Source organism: Chelonia mydas, chromosome 1 (assembly GCF_015237465.2).
Source record: "Chelonia mydas isolate rCheMyd1 chromosome 1, rCheMyd1.pri.v2, whole genome shotgun sequence".
In the NCBI taxonomy this organism is placed as follows: Eukaryota; Metazoa; Chordata; order Testudines; family Cheloniidae; genus Chelonia; species Chelonia mydas.
Window position 1 is genome coordinate 267,219,465 of NC_057849.1, and position 22,468 is coordinate 267,241,932.

Sequence of the window (22,468 nt, forward strand, 5' to 3'; positions counted from 1 at the left end):
CTGAATGTTAGCTTTATAAATAGCTATATTTGGGAGCTCCAGGCAGTCTGTAAAAATGAGTAATTATACCTTGAAACTAAGCTGTAACTAGACCTAGCCAGTTTCAGTAAGAGATGATAATTTTAGAGACTTGTAAGCTGGTACCTGGAGGCAATTACATTACTTGAAACTATCAACAGCTGTAGGAGCCTAATATTCTTTTCATCTCAATCTTAAAGGTCATCTGTGTTTCACTTATTTAATTTCAGTCTTCTAGGAAGCCTGAGGCATTCAGCTCTATTGCTGGGACTTTCCATCCTGATCTTCTATTCCTACCCATACAAGAATTTTAGAATCAAGTTTTATTTATGGAAAAGAGACTAATGATATAACACTAATACAGAATTGATCAGCAAAACTCCTTTTTATTGTTTATTTCCAGTATAGTTGATGACACAGAGCAGACACACAAATTATTGTAATCATCTGTCTTTAGGAGGATTGAGTTTCTTGCGTCTTCTGTGATACCTGGAAGAAAAAAATTGCAGTGATGATAATTTGGTACGTCGTCTTGGATTTTCCTGTCAGGATTTGTTTGTAACCAGTAGTCTACAGCCTACATATTAATAGAGCTATAAAAAGATACACAAGAGCTACTCAACACATTTTTCTCCTGTTCACAAGGCGTTACCTACATAAATAACACTGCCCCATTTACTGCTACATGAACAAGTACACAATACAACCAACTTGAAAATTCACATCTGAATTTTGTATCTACTTTAGTTACAACCACCACCAAGATTATTAAAAGCAATTGGCAAATAAAACTTCAGTTTTTCCAAGCTTATTTACTCTATGCACTTGACAGCACTTTGGATAAAATTCATTTCACTAGATGGTCAGCTTCTCCCTTGCTTAAAAGGGTCCTCAAACATCAAGAAAATAAAAAATGACCTGATCCTTCATCAGGATCTGCTCATATGACTCCACCAATGACTCCCTCCCACTTTCTAAACGCTTTAAAAAAAACAAAACAGTATGGCCTAACTGGTATTTTTTTAATAGTCAATTTAACTAAAAATTCAAGTGGACAGTGTCCTTTCAACTAAAACTAACACCACACTAGATCAGAAGAAGATATACCTGATTTCATATACAAGGAAACAAAATTTTGTTGCTTATTGTGAAAGAGCAGTTTTTTCAACTGGAACAAGTTTCTACTACCAGTTCCTCTTCATGCTCTTTCTTATATAATTACAATCATTCAGGGAAGAATTCAGCTCCTTCAGTTCTCTGTTAATTTCAGCTAACTTAAAGTGTTATGAAGCCACTTTAGAAAGGACTCATGACAGAGACTAAAACAAGCTTTGTTTCCACTGGCACAGCTGAACATAGATAGTGCTTAAAGTGGAAGTACCTTTATCAGGAGTGCTTCCTCCTCACAAATCTTACCTTTTTAAGAGACTGCAAATATGAAGAGCTAACAATGTTTCCCTATCACAGGCCCTTTCAAACAAGGAGCATTCAGTGTTTTTCACAGTAACTTAAGACTAAAAGCAATTACTACTGGGAAGGATTCTAGAAAGTTATCACTGGAGAAGGTAAGTATTCAAAAGGGGTAGAGAATGCTGAGAATTTTATTTCCCAAGGGCTATAAGTCTCTGAAGAGAAAATAATTTGACCAAAGTGGGAAAACTGAGGTCAGTAACTAAGGTCTTGTCTACACTACGGACATATTACCAAGCTTAACTCCACTGTTGTTCGTCATGGTGGAAGCCCTAGTGTAGACTGCCACTGGTAAGCACCATGTCATCTAACGCTGCTCAGAGCGGGTCTAATCTACAACAGAGATACTAGGCAGAAACTAATGTTCTTGGTCAAAAGGTACTTTACATAATAAATTGGTTTCATAGTGAGACATTAACGAAGAATATGAGAATCATCATCTAATCAATCAGATGAAGAAAAATCTCCCTTGACATTACTATACAATACTCTTTTTGGTGAGATTCTAAGACAGTATCTCCAGTGAAAATTCCTTAAGGAATTTATCCCTACATAAGTATTTTACATAACACTTAAATTTAACAGTTTGATGCTAACATTACTGTATCATACCTAATGAGTTTCAGTAGGGGTGAATTTAGCCCATGTTATTTATTCCTCTTTCTTTTCAACCCCCAAAGAACAAATAGTTCAGAAAAGACACTTACTGTCCCACAGGGTACCAGCGATGTTTTGTTGTATAAAACATTTTGCTGAGCTCCTCAAATGTAGGACCTTTGCTATTCTTTAGCTCCTTCACTTCCAATCTGGATTTCAGCACTTGATCATGTGTTTCTTCTTTGTTATCCACTGGATCTGGTCGAGGTATGGGCTACAAGATCATCAGTAATGAGCACATTACTTTAGTAAGCTTTTAGTATTCTTTAACTCTAATTAAAACATTTAAACACTGCTCTGAACTGTTCGCAATCCAATCACTGTAGTATTTTACTAGTGCATAAGAATTAGAAAGTGAAACTGTCTCTAAACAAAAAGTCTATCTAGTCTGTTTTATCTTATGCAAGCTGAGTAAGTGCAAAGAATACAAAGGGCACAAATGATGGAAAGAAAATTAATTTCTCAAAATTTAAGGTTTTAGAGGCAGGTTAGGCTCCCACAGACTGCCAGATTTGCTTTGATTTAAATCAGTCCACCCTGTGCCTGTCCTACTCTGGTTAGAATCTCTTTCCCAGAATTGTATCTCCCATGCCTACATGGAAATCTATTTGCATCCCCTGCAGGTGAATCTCTCCTGTGGAACTATAGCACAGAGATATGAACTGACTGGTCCAAGACCACACAGGAGTGAGTGGCAGTCAGAAGGAGAACCCAGATCTGTTCTATTCAGATTCATATACTGCACGCATCTTCATGGTATATTTTCCCTGCTTCCACTAACAGTCTGAACTACCTCTAGATAGTAGCCAAATTCATTATAAATTTATATCACAATATTCTGGCTATGTTATCCAGTGTACTGAGACACTTTGTAAGAGCTAAAAAAGGGATAGCTCAAAAGAACATTATTGGCCAAATTAAAGATTGTCTGTGCTTTCAAGCAAACAGGAAACATAGTTGTTCAATCTGTATATACCTGTGTGTGCTCATATGGAATTTCAACGGAAGGATGGTAGCAGACAATTGTCCTTCCATCTGATGTCATGGAAAGTTCCACTTTACTATAAAAGATGAAAAAATGATATAGATCAGTGTATCCCCGTATTCCAATAAAGTCCACCTCTTGCTCAGGTGAGAGCACTCCGGAAGAGACATGAGTCAGATTGGCTGACCAAGAAACCGGTGGAAAGTCTAGGGATTTCTGTGCACAAGTTGTCTTTTGAACTTTAGACAGCAATCTCGAAAATTTTACTACGTGATTTAGCAGCCTAAGAACCACAGACTTTCAATGGGACTTAAGACTCCTGAGTCACTTAGATATCTTTGAAAATTGTACCCAGTACCAGGGTTAAGTACATAAGATTTCCAGATAGTTTCCTCATAGTATTTTGTATCTTGTTTTGTTTTTTGAAAATATTTGGAAACTAGGCTTAAAATGTCTACAAGATACCAAGAAGCCAGAAATAAAGCACAAAAGACCATGGCAACTAACCCCTCTCAATGAATTTCAGGGCCAATGCCCTACAGAAGTGTCCAGCACCTCTAATCCACTGGGCAGGAGAGGGAGCTGGGATTTCTACCAAGTGCGAGGCCCTACCAGTCAGCTTCTACCTAGTAAGCATGATAAATGTGTAGCTCCACCAAACTCATTTTGCTGGAAGAGATGAGGCTTGTCTCATCTTCCCTGGAGAGCCTATTAGTGTCTAGGAGGTGAGAGGGTCTACACTATTCTACCCTCCCTTCCCCACCTTTTTTAGATTTCTACCCAGTAAAGAACTCCAGTAACAGATTATGTTGCTGCTCAACTTTCCCAAGCAGCTGCATGAAAGTGCCATGACTTTTGTCGAAGTACTGAAAAGCAGCCATGCTCTTTAATTTCACCAGGCTTCTTGACAAACCTATGAATATCAGCAGAGGCACGACAGCCCTTTGTCTATAGATTCAGGAAGACAACACTGCATTGGTTTTTCACTTGATTCACATTTGGAACATTAGTTTCACAAGCCTAATGTCTAGAAACAAGGCTATTCTTCAGAAAATGGCTAGATCAATCCAAAACTTGCAAAAAGAATAATTGGCATAAATAAAACAGCAAGACTAACAGCAGGTAGGGCAATTACTCCAATACATATCCCTGAAGCTATGGGTCAAATGAAGTCCATAATGGGTCAAAATAGATTTAACTGTGTACCAGTTATAGTCTTCTGGAAGGACTGAATATGTAGATTTATGGCGAGCACAATGCACTGCTCCATCTGCAAAGATGAGAAAAAACACCAATGAGAACAAATGAAACTGCAGCAGAAATAACTTTACACCTGCATTCCGTTATCTCAAACATGAGTGAGCTCAACCAGAAATGCACATTTAGTTTAAGTTTAATCAATCCATTTAGAAAGTGTCTGGAATATCATGCCAATATTTCAATCCTATTATAATACATATTTCTAAAACTGCAACTGGCCCACTATCTGGGTGCTATCCCAGTGTTATCCAGGTACTATTCTAAGAAGTTGCAAAAAACCCATACCATACCAAACCAAACCAGCCAAGCACACTACTCCTAAAGTAAGTTTCTTACACAATGAAATAAGAACACTGTTATACTAGAAGGTTGCATTACTTTGTTGCTTCTGTAGGCCAAACTTGCACCCAATTACAGAAAGTCCCATCTTAAGCTGCTGCCTGTTGCAAGCGTGTGTACAGGAGCGATGACAGGAACCATGAGGGAGGCAGAAATAGGGATCGGGGAGGTGGGGGTTACATTCCTCAGCCCCTGCTCATAGAGCTATCTTGCCCTTTACCCTCTAGTTACGCAGCCTATGCCTCCGTCGTCTTCTCACCTGATCCCAGAGGTTGACCCCTTGCCCAAAGCCCTGGCTGGGAATCAGTTCCCCCAAACACAGGGCCTGCCTTTCTCCTTCCAGGCAATTTTTGCAGAGGTGGAGCTGAAACCCTAGGGTTTTTTTTATAGACAGTCTCTACCCTGCCCCCACACTTCTAGTCCCTGATTTTTCTATCTCTACTTCCCCCATTCCTGGTCCCTGCTTCCTCACCACCATAACTCCCAACCCCCTGCCTCTCAACCCCTAGGTCCCTGCTCTCCCCAGTACCTGCTGCTTTCCCCAACCCAACTCCTCCCTGCTCCATGTCTATTTCTCCCTGACACACAAAACTCCTTCCTTTAAAACCCTTACTTTTCTTATACTCAAGGCTACAGACAATCTCCCCATGCAAGTTAAGATACTGCCTCTGATATGACACAGCAGGGGGCACTGCAGAGATTCCTCTGCCTGCAGTACTAGGCAGTCTGATTTTCCTGTAAAGCTGGCTGTTCTGGTTTTCTGATTTTCACCAAAATCAGTATGATTCTGCCCACTGATGCCTAGAACATTCCCTGAAATGTTGGAATTGATCAGATGCAGTGTTCAAAAACTATCACGTTACATACAGACAAATAGAAATGCCAGGAAGTTACGTAGAACCTTGCTTTGCCAGGCTAACAGATACATAGAACGAGAAATTATGAATACAAAGACTGTTATCCATGACATCCAATTCCAAAAATGCTTTCATGTTTCATGGAATTGCAGCATCTTCAGGCCCAAAACTGTATGGGGTTTTAGTTCAACAGTAATTCATGAGCTCATGCATCATTTCTGGGTTCTGGCCAGATCACAGGGTAGTAAACGCATACATTTTACAGCTATCTTATGATGTACTCTTCCACTTGTGTGGGTTGGATTTTTTTTTAAATACTTGACTTTCAGCGTGTCTCCACTTTGAGGATGATTTTATCAAGAAGCATGTGTAGTAGTAACCTGAACTGAGATTTATGGGTTTTTTTAAACTGATATTTCTTAGGATGATATGCATATCTGTGTAAGAAATTAGGCTCAAGAACTCCAAACTCATTACTGATATCTGAAAGGGATCATAAAAATAACTAGTCTGGGTACAGTTCTTCTAATGTTCCATTATTTTACTATTTACTACAAGCGTGGATATTGTTAAATATTAATACTCCATTGCTTATGGCAGAAACAACACAAGTATCTTACGTCCCACATATTTCACGAGAACAGGCACAGAAACCTAAAGCTAGGCCTAGTCTACAACAAGTTTTACTGGCAAAACTCTACATCTGTTGGCACTGCCTCGTGTTCATTCACACTTAAGCTTTAGCGTGGTGAGAGATTTTATCACCACTACACTTCAAGCTCTGAATTACATTCACAGGAAACAATAAGGAGTTTTGGAAGCAGAAAACCCAGAATCAGTACAACTGACAGAATGTTTTTCTTCCAACTTTTGCCGTCACATTTTAGAAGAAGCGAAATAGCTCATCTTCGATTTTATATCAAGATGGAGATACTACAAATACGATGTTCTTGGCGCTGCCTACAACTCCAGATTCCCAGCGCTTTTTCTTCCACATATTGCTACCCTCAACTAACACCTCCCCAAAAGCCAATCTGAAATATTGCAAAATCAGGCAACACTGCATATTATTGTTCCTTGTCCGCTTATGTCAAGGAATTACATTTTCTTACAGACTTTTTCTCAGCAATATTTTTTCAGTTCAAGAGAAGGTAAACGTGAGCCGGAGAAATCAAGTTTTCAAATCTCAGATTCCTCCTAATGTTAAAATGCTCTTTAAAGCCTGGTTAATGGAGCTAATCTATTTTAAAGTTCAACACTGGAAACTTCAAGGGCAGCCAAGTCGAAACATGACTTAGTAACACAGCACATAACTCCATAAATATCAAACTTTAAGCAGGTGAAATATAAAGATCACTTCCCTGCCTGTGTTACTGTAAATATTGCTCAGAACAAGTATCGATGCAAGAATGTCTTTGGGGAAAAAACAACAAACACCAGAAAATTTCTAAACATAGGATTTTTATAAAGCAGCACTATGTCTTACTCTGTACTGAGGCCTGCCTACTGAATGTTGCTAAATGCATCCACATGGTACTGGACCACACAGCTCTTCTCAATGCTACTGCCATGCTCACAGGAGACAGAAAATTGGTGATGGAGAAAGAAATATTCTGGACATAAATGGTATCCTTTTTACTGCAGAACACCCTTCTGAAGGAGCAGGTTTCATCACTGTTCAGAGGAGACAAAAGGGTTGACAATTAGTTTATTAATAAAAGATTCAAGATCTATGAAAAATATGACTTGCACAGCACCTTAAATATTGTTCAACAAGCGCTGGAAATATTTGTAATGAATTAAGAATTAGTACTCCTGAGGAAATTCTGTGCCAAAAAATTAAAAATTCTGTGCACAATATTATAAAATTCTGTGAAATAACACAATATAATCACATCACTTTCAATTATTTGCTTACAAGTATTTTGAAATGAATTACCAAAATAATTGAAAATGGTGTGATTATATTGTGTTATTTTGACAAATAAAATTATGCAGAACTTAAAAATTTTTAGGCACCGTATTTTTAATTTTTGGTGCAGAATTCCCTCAAGAGTACATTGTGCCACACAGAACCAATCTCAGCTCAGGGATCCAGGTGTGTGTGTGTGTGGGGGGGGGGGATCAGGATGCATAGAGGCTCTTTAGGGGTTCTGGGTGCAGGGGGAATGGGGCTCAGGGCTCAGCCGGGGGGAGGTCTGGGGGCTCGGCAGGCAGTCTGGGTGCTGGGGGATTGGGGCTTGGTGGGGTAGGGGTCAGGGTACAGCTGGTTGGGGTTCAGTGGGGGGCTCCCAATGCAGAGGGTGAGGCTCGGGGGGGGGGTGCAGGGATTATGGATGCAGAGAGGTCTCGGTGCCAGAGGCTTCTGATTCAGGAGCTCAGGCTCGGCGGGGTGGTTTGGTGGGAGGGTTCCGGGGCGGGGGGGGGAAATGAGGCTCAACAGGGAGGGGGTTGGAGGGGCAGGGAGGGGGGAGAATCAGGGAGACAGGGGGACCAGCTTCCTGTACTATGACCCCTCCCCCTGTGGCTGAGGAGCAAAGGGGCCAGGAAGCGGGGGGAAGGGATCACTGTATGCAGTGCTGCTCCCCCTGTCTGCCAATCCCCCTGCACCTAACCCCTCCCTGCCAAGCCTCACAACCTCACTGATCCTGACCCCCCTCATGCATACCTCCCCGCAACAGTGTAGAGCTTCCTGCAGTCGAGGGAGATTTCTGGTGGTTGATTTGACCCAGCCCTGGCTGCTCCCTGCAGGGGAGGGGGAGAGAGACTTATCTGCACTGCCAAGGAGGGGTGAATAAGCACTGGTGCACTAACACCAGAAGCTTTTCAGGAGGAGGAGCCTTTGGTGAGTGTTCTACCCACTGTGCTAAAAGTTATATGGTGGATACCACTACCTCCTACAGCCAGATTTTGAATGGGACCCACCCTAGCCTCTCAGCACACCAACCAGATCAGGCCCAGCACTTGACTTATGTGGACAAATACCTATCTTCCCTTCCCTTCATGAACTGCCCTGCAGCTTAAGCAGGAGATAGGCATCTGGATGCTTAGAGTAAGGAAGCACTGCGCATGCTCAAAGGCAGGAAGTTAGATGACTTGGGAACTTTTATCCTGGAAATGTAGGCACTGAGTGAGTTTAGGCACCTACAAGGTTCATTGGAAGTTTTAGCAACATAAAACTTGGACTTGAGCCTTTAAGTATCTCTGTGAATCTAGGTCTCAGTCTCTATAATGTGGTTATAATATACAGTATATGGGCCTGGCTTCTTCAGATCTTGGTAAGAACATCAGCATCCTGTTCAGAACACTTTAGAATTAGTGTTGTCAGCAAAACCACCCCTCACAGCAGACATGTATAGCATCTGGCACTGCTGTCCCACAGATATATTTAAGCATTTCCCCTTGAGTCCTAATAGCTATGCCAATCAGGTGTGTAAAGAGGCAATGATTTGCCAGGTAGCTTGCCTATAATGAAAGACATCCTATGCAACTTCATCAGAAACAAATGCAGAGTATGTCTAGTAACTGCCACAACCCATTTCTGGATCAGACATGTGCTCTGCACTTTTCAAATGTGCTGAGACATAACATCACAATGTGTAGTGAGCTGAAAATATTTTTGTTGTAGCCTATGCAGACTGTGTTCTCGCATGTTTGTGGATATTGCACTAAGGACTCATTAATATTACCATCATAATGTAAGAGAGATGTAAGATAATGCTGTGTTTGTAAGTTAAATCTTCCTGGGAGCACACAGTTAATAAAGATAAGGTTTACATCATGTGTGGGCTGAGATCAAAAAGGAATCTTTACAGTTTAAAGCACCAAACTGTAGATTAATTGGTTAATTCTTATGGGACAAGAGTGCCACCACTTTGTGTGCATTGCTTATACAGGGGAGTGCCAACAACCTCTGCATGCCTGGTAGGATCTACCATGACACTGCCAGGCCTTCATTGTCCTGAACAGCACATAGCGCAGAGAAGGAGCATGTCACCTTAAATTAACTTTGAACCATGTAGTGAAACTTTGTCAGCACAAAACAGATACCTGTGAACTACTGTAAAGGCTTTTTACAAAGAGCCACACTCAGAAAAGTTAAGCTCCATTGCTTCCCTCCTTCTCTTTGGACTTTAAATAAAAAACAAAACTAAGTTACACTGGGACTATAAAAGCCTTTACAAATGTTCAAGACAGATCAAAGGATGGACGATTAATATATCGTGTTTTGGGGAAAGACTCCTGTAATCTTCTAGGTTGCCCTGTCATCAAAATTAAGGCCACTTTACTTATGAACAAGAGCATTCATACAGCGATTTAAAGAGCTGTAATGGATGTGCATTAACTTCACACCTCTATTGTGTCCACATAGACAAGCCCTTAGTAAGGGAAGGGAATTTGAGGGAGGAAAAGCCACTGTTAATTCCTTTACATTAAAATGCTTTAACTGGTTTTCCATGACACCCATACAAATTGGGGGGAGGGGGAGGCGCTGCAGACGATCAGATGCAAATGCTTCTGATGCAGTATTAACCACACAATCAGCATGAGAGTTGCAAAGCCATGAACAATAATGGTGCATCTAATATATGAGTCAGCATTATAGTCTGTCCCTGTGCTAAGACAGTGTGTGTTTTTACCAAGGAGTAACTAACATGTATTCGCTATCCCACTGTAAAAACATAGTGGACACAAGGCACTTCAGTTTCACCAAAAGACAAACTAGTTATGGTCAGCACTAGGACTCCATCCAACCAATATAAAGGATTAAGGTCCCCTCGCAGTCTTTTCTCCTCGAGACTAAACATGCCCAGTTTTTTTAACCTTTCCTCAGAGGTCAAGTTTTCTAAATGTTTTATCATTTTTGTTTCTCTCCTCTGGGCTCTCTCCAATTTATCCACATCTTTCCTGAAGTGTGGCGCCCAGAAGTGGACACAATATTCCAGCCGGGGTCTCATCAGGGCTGAGTAGAGTGGGACAATTACCTCCTGCATCTTACATATTACACTCTTGTTAATACACCACAAAATGTTATTAACCTTTTTCACAAAGGCATCACATTGTTGATGCATATTTAATTCCTGATCCATTATAATCCCACATCCTCTTCAGCAGTACTACAATTTAACCGGTTATTCCCCATTTTGTAGCTGTGCATTTGAGGTTTCCTTCCTAAATGCAGTACTTTGTACTTGTTTCTATTGAATTTCATTTGATTGTTTTTAGACTAATTCTGTAATTTGTCAAGCTCACTTTGAATTCTAATCCTGTCCACCAAAATGCTCATCACTCCTGCCCAGCCTGGCATCATCCACAAATTGTATAAGCACTCTCTCTACTTCCTTATCTATTTCATTAATGAAAACATTGACTAGTACAGGACCCAGAACTGAGCGCTGCGGGACTCCATTAGATATGCCCATGTACTTTGACAAGGAACCATTCATAACCACTCTGAGTATGATCTTTCAACCAGTTGTGCACCCACCTTACACTAGTTTCACACAGATCACTAACAAATCGCTAGTTTGCTTATGAGACCATCGTATGGGACGGTCAGAAGCCTTAATGCAACGAACTTATCACGTCTAATGCTTCCCCCTAGCCCCTGGGCCGCTCACCCTGACAAAGGTGGCGATTAGGTTGGTTGGCATGATTGGCTCTTGACAAATCCCTGCTGGCTACTCCTTATAACCCTGTTATCCCCTAAGTGCAACCTACACACGGATTGTTCCGGAGTCGGTCGGTCTCCCCGGAAGCCCGAGGGTCCCGAGAAGCACCCACCGGAGAGCGCCCCAGAGAACCAACAAACGCGTTCGGAACCGGAAGCCACAAAACAGCCATAAGAACAGTTGTTTGACCCTCCGGGGCTTCCATACCCCCCCCCCCTCAGATCCTGCCCCTCCCTCACCTCCCCCTTCCAGCCCCGTGAACGGCAGGGACCAGGCTGGGAGAGTGGCGGAGACGACAGCGAATGTTACTGCGCATGCTCAGTTCGCAGGCTGATTAGCAGCCGAACAATTCGGTTTGCCGGCAGGAGCAGATTGTGACGTTACCTCTCTGGCCGCTCACGCGCTGTTCAGGCTCCCGCCACAGCCCATCATCGCCTTCCATCCCTCTGCACCCCCAACCCGGGAGCCGCGGCCCCGCCGAGCCCGCCAGTCACAGCGCCGCGGGAGCGCACAGCCAGGCCGCGCCCGGCCAGTTGGGAACGGCACCGCTGGGGGAACAGCGCTTACCTGGCCCAGCCCGGAGAGCGGCGCCATCATCTTGTTCTGCGGGGCTCCGCAGACTCGACTGAGAGACGCTCAATCAGTCAGTCTGTATGTTCTGGCCCGCTGCCTTCCTCACGGGGACCGGACGCAGTGCGACGTACATTTCCGGTGACGTAGATTCACCCGCAAAGCATGCTGGGAATTGTAGTCCTAAGCCGTGCATAGGCTGGATACAAACAGCCAGCGATCAAACCTCCCTCCCGCGGGGTGTTCTGCCCGGCCCCGACCCACCCGTCTCTCCCACCCACCACCAGCTGCGAGGGGGAGGGGGCAGACCCAGACGTCTCTCCCATCCACCTCTAGCCGGGGGGGGCCAGGCCCAGCAACTGCCCCCCGCCCCCACCCAGAGGTGCCAGGCCCAACCCCACACTCCCTCACGTGCCACCACTGGGGGGGCCAAGTCCAACCCTGCCCACCATCAGCTGGGGGTGCCAGCTTCGCCTCCCCTGCCGGCCACAAGCTAGGGGTGCCAGGTCCAACCTCACCCCTAGCGGTGTCACGGGTGCCAGGCCCAGCAGCTCTGTCCCACCACCAGCCAGGGGTGCCAGGCCCAGCCCCATGTCTCTCTCCCTCCTGCCACCAACCAAGGGTGCCAGGCCCAGCCCCCGCCCTGCCTGCCACCAGCCGGGGTGCCAGGCCCTAGTATCCCCCCAGTCCTAGTGGTGTTGGGCCGCATGACCTTTAGCTGAAGTGCAAGGTCATCTCTGTAACGTTACCTCAAAAGTTGTTCTCTTCAGTCTTTATTCAGGTAATGCTTCCATTAATCTTCAGTGGGAGTCTTGCCTGAAATAAGGGTTGCAGGATTGGGCCCAGGTTATATTCATAGGTCACTGATAAATACCCAGCATTAATTCTAGACAGTTTACAGGCAATGGCTTGTTTAATTTTTGGCTCCTTAAATGCTTCATGGTTAGATTCTTGTTTACTGGCTTTTGTTTCTCTCCCAATGGTCCCTATATTTGGACTAGTATTTAACAGATACTTTATGAGATGGAAACAGGAATTTCCACAGAGGAGATCAGCAAGTGGTCCATCTAGGCAAGTTGCTAAACTGAGATGTTTCAGTAAAAGCATAAAATCCCTACAATGTATAATGATAGGTTTCAGAGTAGCAGCCATGTTAGTCTGTATTCGCAAAAAGAAAAGGAGTACTTGCGGCACCTTAGAGACTAACAAATTTATTTGAGCATGAGCTTTCGTGACCTACAGCTCACTTCATTGGATGCATTCAGTGGAAAATACAGTGGGGAGATTTATATACACAGAGAACATGAAACAATGGGTGTTATACACACTGTAAGGAGAGGTTTCAGGGTAGCAGCCGTGTTAGTCTGTATTCGCAAAAAGAAAAGGAGTACTAGTGGCACCTTAGAGACTAACCAATTTATTTGAGCGTGCATCCCATGAAGTGAGCTATGGCTCACGAAAGCTTATGCTCAAATAAATTTGTTAGTCTCTAAGGTGCCACAAGTACTCCTTTTCTTTTTACTGTAATGGCAACATTCACCAACATTCCACACAAAGATGGACTACAAGCCATCAGGAACAGTGTCCCCGATAATGTTAAGGCAAACCTGGTGGTGAACTTTGTGACTTTGTCCTCAACCATAACTATTTCACGTTTGGGGACAATGTATACCTTCAAACCAGCGGCACTGCTATGGGTACTCGCATGGCCCCACAGTATGCCAACATTTTTATGACTGACTTAGAACAACGCTTCCTCAATTCTCGTCCCCTAATGTCCCTACTCTACTTGTGCTATATTGATGACATCTTCATCATCTGGACCCATGGAAAAGAAGCCCTTGAGGAATTCCACCATGATTTCAACAATTTCCATCCCACCATCAACCTCAGCCTGGACCAGTCCACACAAGAGATCCACTTCCTGGACACTACGGAGCTAATAAGCGATGGTCACATAAACACCACCCTATACCGGAAACCTACTGACTGCTATTCCTACCTACATGCCTCCAGTTTTCACCCAGATCACACCACACGATCCGTTGTCTACAGCCAAGCTCTACGATACAACCACATTTGCTCCAACCCCTCAGACAGAGACAGACACCTACAAGATCTTTATCAAGCATTCTTACAACTACAGTACCCACCTGCTGAAGTGAAGAAACAAATTGACAGAGCCAGAAGAGTACCCAAAAGTCACCTACAACAGGACAGGCCCAACAAAGAAAATAACAGAACGCCACTAGCCAACACCTTCAGCCCCCAACTAAAACCTCTCCAATGCATCATCAAGTATCTACAACCTATCCTGAAGGACGACCCATTACTCTCACAGATCTTGGGAGACAGACCAGTCCTCGCTTACAGACAGCCCCCCAACCTGAAGCAAATACTCACCAGCAATCACATACCACACAACAGAACCACGAACCCAGGAACCTATCCTTGCAACAAAGCCCGTTGCCAGCTGTGTCCACATATCTATTCAGGGGACACCACCATAAGGCCTAATCACATCAGCCACACTGTCAGAGGCTCGTTCACCTGCACGTCCACCAATGTGATATATGCCATCATGTGCCAGCAATGCCCCTCTGCCATGTACATTGGTCAAACTGGACAGTCTCTACGTAAAAGAATAAATGGACACAAATCAGATGTCAAGAATTATAACATTTATAAACCAGCCGGAGAACACTTCAATCTCTCTGGTCACTCGATTACAGACCTAAAAGTCGCAATATTACAACAAAAAGACTTCAAAAATAGACTCCAACAAGAGACTGCTGAATTGGAATTAATTTGCAAACTGGATACAATTAACTTAGGCTTGAATAGAGCCTGGGAGTGGCTGTGTCATTACACAAAGTAAAACTATTTCCCCCCCCCCACCACTATTCCTCAGACGTTCTTGTCAACTGCTGGAAATGGCCCACCTTGATTATCCCTACAAAAGGTTTTCTTCCCCCCTATCGCCCCCCCCCCCCCGCTCTCCTGCTGGTATTAGCTCATCTTAAGTGATCACTCTCCTTACAGTGTGTATGATAACACCCATTGTTTCATGTTCTCTGTGTATATAAATCTCCCCACTGTATTTTCCACTGAATGCATCCGTTGAAGTTAGCTGTAGCTCACCAAAGCTTATGCTCAAATAAATTTGTTAGTCTCTAAGGTGCCACAAGTACTCCTTTTCTTTTTACAATGTATAATGACATATTAACATGTCCATGGGGAATTTTCTTCCTAAGCATTTAGTAATAATTCAGTGATAGCTAGAAAATAAAGTATATTGATATAATAATTTGATGGTATGTTTCTAATTGATAATTATTACTGATTTCATAAACTTGTGGGTTGGCAGCAGCTTTCTGCATTAAATTGCATAGTAGTTGAGAGGTTCAGTCTATCAGCTTGCTGAACTGGGAGAATATTTGTAACCTTATTTTGTAGTAGTGGTACAGGATCTTTCAGACTGGAGTGGCTTCTGGAGCAAGAGCCAGTTCCATTGTAACTGCTCAGGAGGGGGAACGAAGGCATTTTTATTTCTCTGTTGACTTATAAAATTGAATTAGTTAAATTTCAGATGCTTGAAGTGTGTAGCGATTCAGTTGCTGTGGAGATGCAGTATTGATTTGGCATTTGAGTCCCAGCACAATTCAAGTGTGTCTTTATAGTCTCAGTAACAATGATAAAACTATGAAAATGAAGGAGACAGATCAGTGTCATACATTACTGGCATGCCATTGAAACATCCCTGTCCTTCGAGGTCACTTCAGCCAGTTCTTAACTCCTTCAGTGGGGTCGTTTCCCATTTTGGAAATACTCATATTTTCTCCTATTAAATAGCACACACACAGCTGTGTGTTAAAGGCCACCGGGCTCGCGCAGTGGGGTCTGGGTTCCTGGCTGTCCGGTCGCCTGGGGTGGCCGGCCAGCACGGTCAGTGGTCCGGGACACCTGACTAGCCTAGCGTAGGCAGGGGTCTGAGCCGGCCAGCAGGGAATATGTGGCCCACAATGATAAATAGGTTGAGAACCACTGCTCTAGGGCCTTAGAGACATCTTCACACCATTTGATCTTGTTTACCTTTGATCCTAGGTGTCATCTTTTTTCAGTGCAGTCATCTTTGGAAGCCTCACCCCCTTCAGCAAAATTTACCTCATTCTGCAATTATGTCTATTGCTGCAGAATAATTAGTTGCCCTGCTAAATTTGCGAGGCTACATGTAGGATTTTAACTAGAACTTACCAGTCAGTGATCTCTCAGTTCCAGCAGAAAAACATTTTTGCCCTTGATGATCTCCTCTTGTCAAAGGCAGATATCCATTCTCATCCTCCTGGACCTCTGCAGCTTTTGATACTGCTGATCACGAGATGCTGCAGTCCCACCTGAGAGAGGCGGCAGTGATGCTCTAAAATGGTTTAAGTCCTTCCTAGAAGGACCCAGCCAAAAAGCAGTGATGGGGAACTGCACTTCCACCACTAGACTCTGTCACTTGTGGAGGTTCAATTCTCTCTTAAGTCTTATTCAACTTCAACATGCTGCCTCTAGGTGACCTGGTAAGATGTTTTATTAGACAGAGCTGGCCAAATAACAAAGTTGTTGCTTTGCTGGCAATGCTGCAATCAATCAATCAATCAATCAATAAAACCTTTGTTCTGGGTCATATTGAAAATGAACATCTTTTTAAATTGTGGATTAAACTAAACATTTTGACCTGAAACATTTCATTTTGGTTTCAAGCATTTTTTATATATGTTTAAATGCTTAAAAATAAAATTGAAGGAGATTTCTAAATGAAAAGTCATTTTGAATTGAAAAATCTGTTCATTTCATTTTGAAAACAGCAAAACAAGACGTTTAGATTTAAAAAAAAGGTTTTTTCCAACTCAAACAATTCAGCAAAACTGGCACAAATTCGCAAAATGTTTCAGTGTCACACAATCTGTATTTTTAACCAAAAAAGTTTGTCAAAAAATGTTGTCCAGACCTAGTTATGCACTCATGTGCCAGCAATATGCAGATCAGACACAGGTCTATCTATCTTTCACCACATACTACTACCACCAAGATAGCCCAGTGATTGGAGTAGATCAGCTCATAGGGTACATCTACTACTACTGGGGAAATTCTGTGCCAAAAAATTAAAAATTCTGCACATTTTAAAATTCTGCATATTTTGTCAAAATAACACAGTATAATCATGCACAGCTGGGACTTGGGCTTTCAGCTCCAGGTGGTTGCAGCTCAGGCTGTCAGCCCCAGCTACCTGGGGCTGACAGCGGCGTCCCAGCTGGAAAAACTGGACAAAGGAAGCATTCTGGTGGAAATCACAAATTCTGCATGAAAAAATAAAATTCTGCAGGGACTATTAATTCTGTGCAAATTCTGCATTATGTAGTGATGCAGAGTTCCAGTAGGAACAATGTAGATTGCATTCTCTTTTTGGCAGCATGTATAGTATAAACTGTATAGCCCGCTAGCATGGGTTTCAATAGCAGTGTAGATGATGAAGCATGGTTTAGGCAAGTAGGGTAAAGGCATACCTGAAAAGTATGGGTATGTGGGTATTTACGCTGTTATTTTTAGCAGTGAAGTGTCCTGCTGCCGGAGCCTTTCCTTGCCGCAGGGAAAGACTCCAGCAGTGGGGAAAGGCTCTGATAGCTTCTTGCTGCTGGAGCCCTTCCCCTACCTTAGGGAAGTAGTCCGGCTGTGGGAAAAGGCTACACCCTGCCAGGGCCTTTTCTCACGGCAGTGAAAGGCTCTGGCAGCAGAGAGCTACTAAAGCCTTTCCTTTCTACTTCATCCCTGACAGAGCCTTACACTGTAGCATGCAGCTACACACCACGGTATAAAGGCAGGTTGCTTTTCTCTGCGGCATGTAGTTACAAGTACACTACATGCAGCTACCAATAGTGTGTAAAGTAGAGATAGTCATAGATGAACAGCTGGTTGAAGCCAAACCCAAGCAAGACAGAGGTTATGCTGTTGGGCAGAAGAAAGCACTTTGAAGAACTTGCAACCACAGTGCTGCTTTGTTTCATTTAAGGCATATCACAGGGTGGCACTGGCCCTTTAACAAGGAAGAAACCAGTGCACCTGTGTCAGCTGCTTTCTAACTGGGTCAAGAGAAGCACATGAGCCACATAAATGGGAGCTTCTTGGAGGGTCAGTCAGGAAAAGGAGAAGGGGAGAGCTATTAAAGATCAGAAGACTGTAGAAGGTCCCTGAGGAAGGCTGAAGGCAGGAAAGCAGCAAGAGAGGCTTGCTGACTGACCTCCTCAAGCCAGGATGGAGGAGGCTGAAGGCAGGAGAGCAGCAGAAAGATTTGCCTGCTGACTTCTGAGCCGGAGAAGGCTGCGGGCCAGGGAGTGAGGGACGCTCTCCTGATGAGGATAATCTCCTAGTAGAGAGGCTGTGGAGGTTCCCGCTGGGAGGACCAGGGTTGCACTCCAACTGGGTGGCAGTCCTAGCAGAGGGACAGAAGAGGACTGACAAAGAGCCCAAGCGTGATGGAGTGTGGTATGAGGGGTGCTGAAGGACTAGATGTCTTGGGATTTTAAGGAGTACATGCAGGGAGGTGAGAAATGGACTATGTGAGGGACTTTTGTTGTGGACTGTTTATACTATGTTTTTGTAATAAACTGGCAGCAAGGAGGGTATTTCTCAGTCAAAAAAGAATGTTGTGGAGTGTCTTAAAGGGGAAACTTAGGCAGACAGATCTGTTTGGCTGCAGGAGGGTGCTCCAGGTGGGATGACAAAGCATACACATCAACTGATCAGTTCAGTCCGTAGCTTAGGAATGCTCCTAGGTTCTTGCCGATTCTAACCTCTCACATACAACAGCATCCATGAGTAAAGCTTTTAGTATCTCCAGTTGGCTAGAAGACTGTCCCATCCTGGCAGACAATGATCTGCTTTGGTTATACAAGCCTATGTCATCTCCTATCTGAACTACAGCCAGGCAATACACCTTGACGTGAAACCATCAGTACTTAAGAAACCTCAGCTAGTACAAAATGCTGTAGCATGTGCTGGAAGCTCATCAGACCTGTCCTCTGCTCTCTACACTGGCTTTCTATAGAATATCCAGTCAAGTTCAAGACCTCAGTCTTATCCTCCAAATACTCCCTAGCCTGGGCCTAGGATATCTACAAGATCACCTAATGCTTTGGAATGAAGACTACAGTTGACAACTCTGCTCCTCAGGCCCAATGGAGCTTTGTACAATAAGGGTAAAGTTCAACTGTCCAGGAGGCAGATCTTTCTTGGGACAAGACTGTGGAGCAAGCTCTCCCAGAAATTAAAGACCATCACAAACCTCACCACCTTCCAGTCCAGAGTTTACTTCTTCAACCTGTCTTCTCTAATTTAAATACAGAGCAGCATGTGAATTAAAAAAAAAAACTAAAAAAATTAAGCTCTACCAAAACAAAACACTACCCTGCACACACAGCTCTTCCCCTAGGGTGAGCGTGAGAATGAACAAACCATGTGACATGTTAGTCATGTTGCTTAATACACTATTGGAAGATACATAGGTTCTTATACTGCCCTTATCACTGTAGTATCTATGTAGAAAGAACAAATGCTATTTATATCGGTGTATTTCCTTGTACAAAGATCATTTTTATCTTGAAGTAGTGCTTTATCTTGAAGTGTGAATTTGCTGGAGATGATATACACACGCACACTCTTCTAAGTGTTCATTTTGATAGAAGTCTGGAAAATGCCACAATTCTAGAGTTTGAATATAACAGGTGGCTGTGAAACTACATTTTCCCTAACACTAGAAACCTGTAGCCCAGTGGCACTCAACCATAAACTGAACATAACATAGGAATGGCCATACTTGGCCAGACAAAATGTCCATCTTGCTCAGTATCCTGTCTTTTAACAATGGCCAATACCAAGGACTTCAGAGGGAATGAACAGAACAGGTAATCATAAAGTGATCCATCCATCCCCTGTCACCCATTCCCAGCTTCTGGCAAACAGAGTCTAGGGACACCATCCCTGCCCATCCTAGCTAATAGCTGTTGATGGACCTATCCTCCATGAACTTATCAAGTTCTTTTTTGAAACCTGTTATAGTCTTGGCCTTCACAACATGCTCTGGCAAAGAGTTCCACAGGTTGACTGTGCATTGTTTGAAGAAATACTTCCTTTTGTTTGTTTTAAACCTGCTGCCTATTAATTTCATTTGGTGACCCCTAGTTCTTGTATTATGAGGAGGAGTAAATAACACTTCATTATTTACTTTCTCCACACCAGTCATGATTTTATAGGCCACTATCATATCCCCCCCCCTTAGTCGTTTCTTTTCCAGGCTAAAAAGTCCTAGTTTTACTAATCTCCCCTCATATGGAAGCTGTTCCAGATCCTTAATAATTTTTGTTGCCCTTTTTTATACCTTTTCCAATTCCAATATATCTTTTTTGAGATGGGGTGACCACATCTGCACACAGTATTCAAGATGTGAGCGTACCATGGATTTATATAGAGGGAATATGATATTTTCTGTCATATTATATATCCTTTTCTTAATGATTCCCAACATTCTATTAGCTTTTTTGACCGCTGCTGCATATTAGGTGGATGTTTTCAGAGAACTATCCACAATGACTCCAAAATCTCTTTCTTGAGTAGTAACAGCTAATTTAGAGTCAATTAATCAGAGCATATCTCAACGAACCATAAAAGATACATAATTTGCTATCTCACTATTTTCAAAAAGTCCTCTTCTATCAATATACCTGCCACCCTGTCTGTGTTACTAGTTTTCCGTTACCATTTTTTCACAGTGTAAACACCACATGGTCCTCTGCAAGGGGTAGGATGCCTTATTGAACTCAGAAGAGCCACCTGCAAGAGTATGAAGAACTGGTAGCTAGGGTTGTGTCTCACTTCTATACTCCTATCTTTTCGGTACACTACTAGAGTGGAATACATTCAATTACTCCTGAGGGAATTCTGCACCAAAAAAATAAAAATACTGCACACAATATTTTAAAATTCTGCAGATTTTGTCAATAAATAAATGTGGAGGCTCCAGCATGGAGTGGAGAGCACAGGACACTGGCTGCACAGAGATGACCCTGAAGCTCCTCCCCTCCCAGGGGCACAGACTTGGTGGTAAAGCTACATCTGATCCTGACACAGCTCAAAGGCTGGGCCTTCCCCAGAAACACCCCAGGGCCCTGCACCTTCACACCAGGCACATCAGGTGTGGGGCAGGCAAGCCCAGCAGGATCCACATGTGGAGTGGCTTTATGTGGGGTGAGACTCATGAGAGGTTTCTGTGTGGGGCAAACTGGGTGCAAGTGGCTCAATGGGTGGTGCAGGGGGATCTGGATGCAAAGTGGCTCATGGGGGGTGTGTTTTGGGTGCAGGGGCAATGGGACTCTGCAGGGGGCTCCAGGTGACAGTGGTAGGGGCTCAGCAGGAGGGGTCTGGGTGTGGGGGGCACAGTGGGGGAGTTGGGCTTGGTGAGGTGGGGCTCCAGGTGCAGTTGCTTGGGGCTCAATGGGTTGGGGGTCCAGGTGCAGGGGGTTTGTCGGGGTTGTTCAGATGCAGGGGTGTTGGGGCTCCAAATATAGGGCATAGTCTGGATGCAGTCATGGGGTCCAGATGCTGGGGGGGGGGGGGAAGAGACTCACTGGGGGGTCCGTGTGCAGGGGGGCTCCATATGCAAGAGGTGAGGCTTGCCAGGGAGGGCTTGATTGGGGAGGATCTGGGGAGGGTCCAGATGCAGAGGGAGAGGTTCAGTGGGGTGGGGTTTTCAGGAGTGGTGGTTTCCATGGAGGGTTCTCGGTGTGTGTGTGGGGGGTGAAGCTTGGTGGGGAGTCTGGGTATGGGTGGGGTGACACCCTCACACCCCAATATTCACCACCGTCACGTAATTAGGATACGTTTTGTACGAAGTATGCCTTGTGTGATATCATTCTAAAAGTCTTGATCTGCTAGATATTAATATCTCATTGGATTGTATGTGTTATCGTCATATGTGAAGTTATGAAGTTTGGCTATGTATGTGTTACTGAAAAATGTTGTGAGGTTGAAAACACCCACAAGCAGCCTTTCAGGTACAACAGTATAAAGGCCAAACAATGTTAATGTTATTGAGGAAATTCACACAAGTACAAGGATTACCCCAGGAACTGTGTACAATAGAAACCTGTCAGAGGTAGCCCTACACAATGGCAACTGTTTGGCCCAGGTCACAGCAAAAGAGCTTTCCAGCAAGTGGGAAGAAGATATAAAAGGGGGGACAACGACATCATGATGGTACCTCACTCCCCCTACAACAACGCACCTGGAAACATCCGAGCAACAAAGACGGAACTGTGGGAAGTGATGGTCCCAGGCTAGAGGGATTTCTAGCCTGTGTATGAAAACCTGGGAAACCCAAGCTAAAAAGCCGAGGCAGCTTGTGCTTTAAGAATCTGCCAGCCTGTTTATCACTCAGGGTGAGAATTTGCTAAATCATATCCTACCTATCTAGTGTGTTAAGCTCCGTTTGCGGTTTTGTTTATTTGCTAGGTGAGAATCTGCTTTGATCTGTTTGCTGTCTCTTCTAATCATTTAAAATCTATCTTTTGTAGTTAATAAACTTGTTTTTGTTTTGTATAACA

The 22,468-nt window shown here is 43.6% G+C and overlaps 1 protein-coding gene across 1 annotated transcript; it reads right to left on the bottom strand.

Annotated features, from left to right (window-relative positions):
* Positions 1–384: 384 nt before the first annotated feature.
* On the bottom strand, positions 385–11,986 carry MRPL42 (mitochondrial ribosomal protein L42). Its single transcript, XM_007069233.4, has 6 exons — positions 11,826–11,986; positions 7,073–7,260; positions 4,337–4,400; positions 3,122–3,206; positions 2,196–2,359; positions 385–507 (listed from the first exon to the last, which is right to left on the bottom strand). The coding sequence occupies exons 2-6, from the start codon at positions 7,155–7,157 to the stop codon at positions 462–464; spliced, it is 444 nt and encodes a 147-aa protein (XP_007069295.1). The 5' UTR covers positions 7,158–7,260; positions 11,826–11,986; the 3' UTR covers positions 385–461.
* Between the last annotated feature and the right edge of the window lie 10,482 nt (positions 11,987–22,468).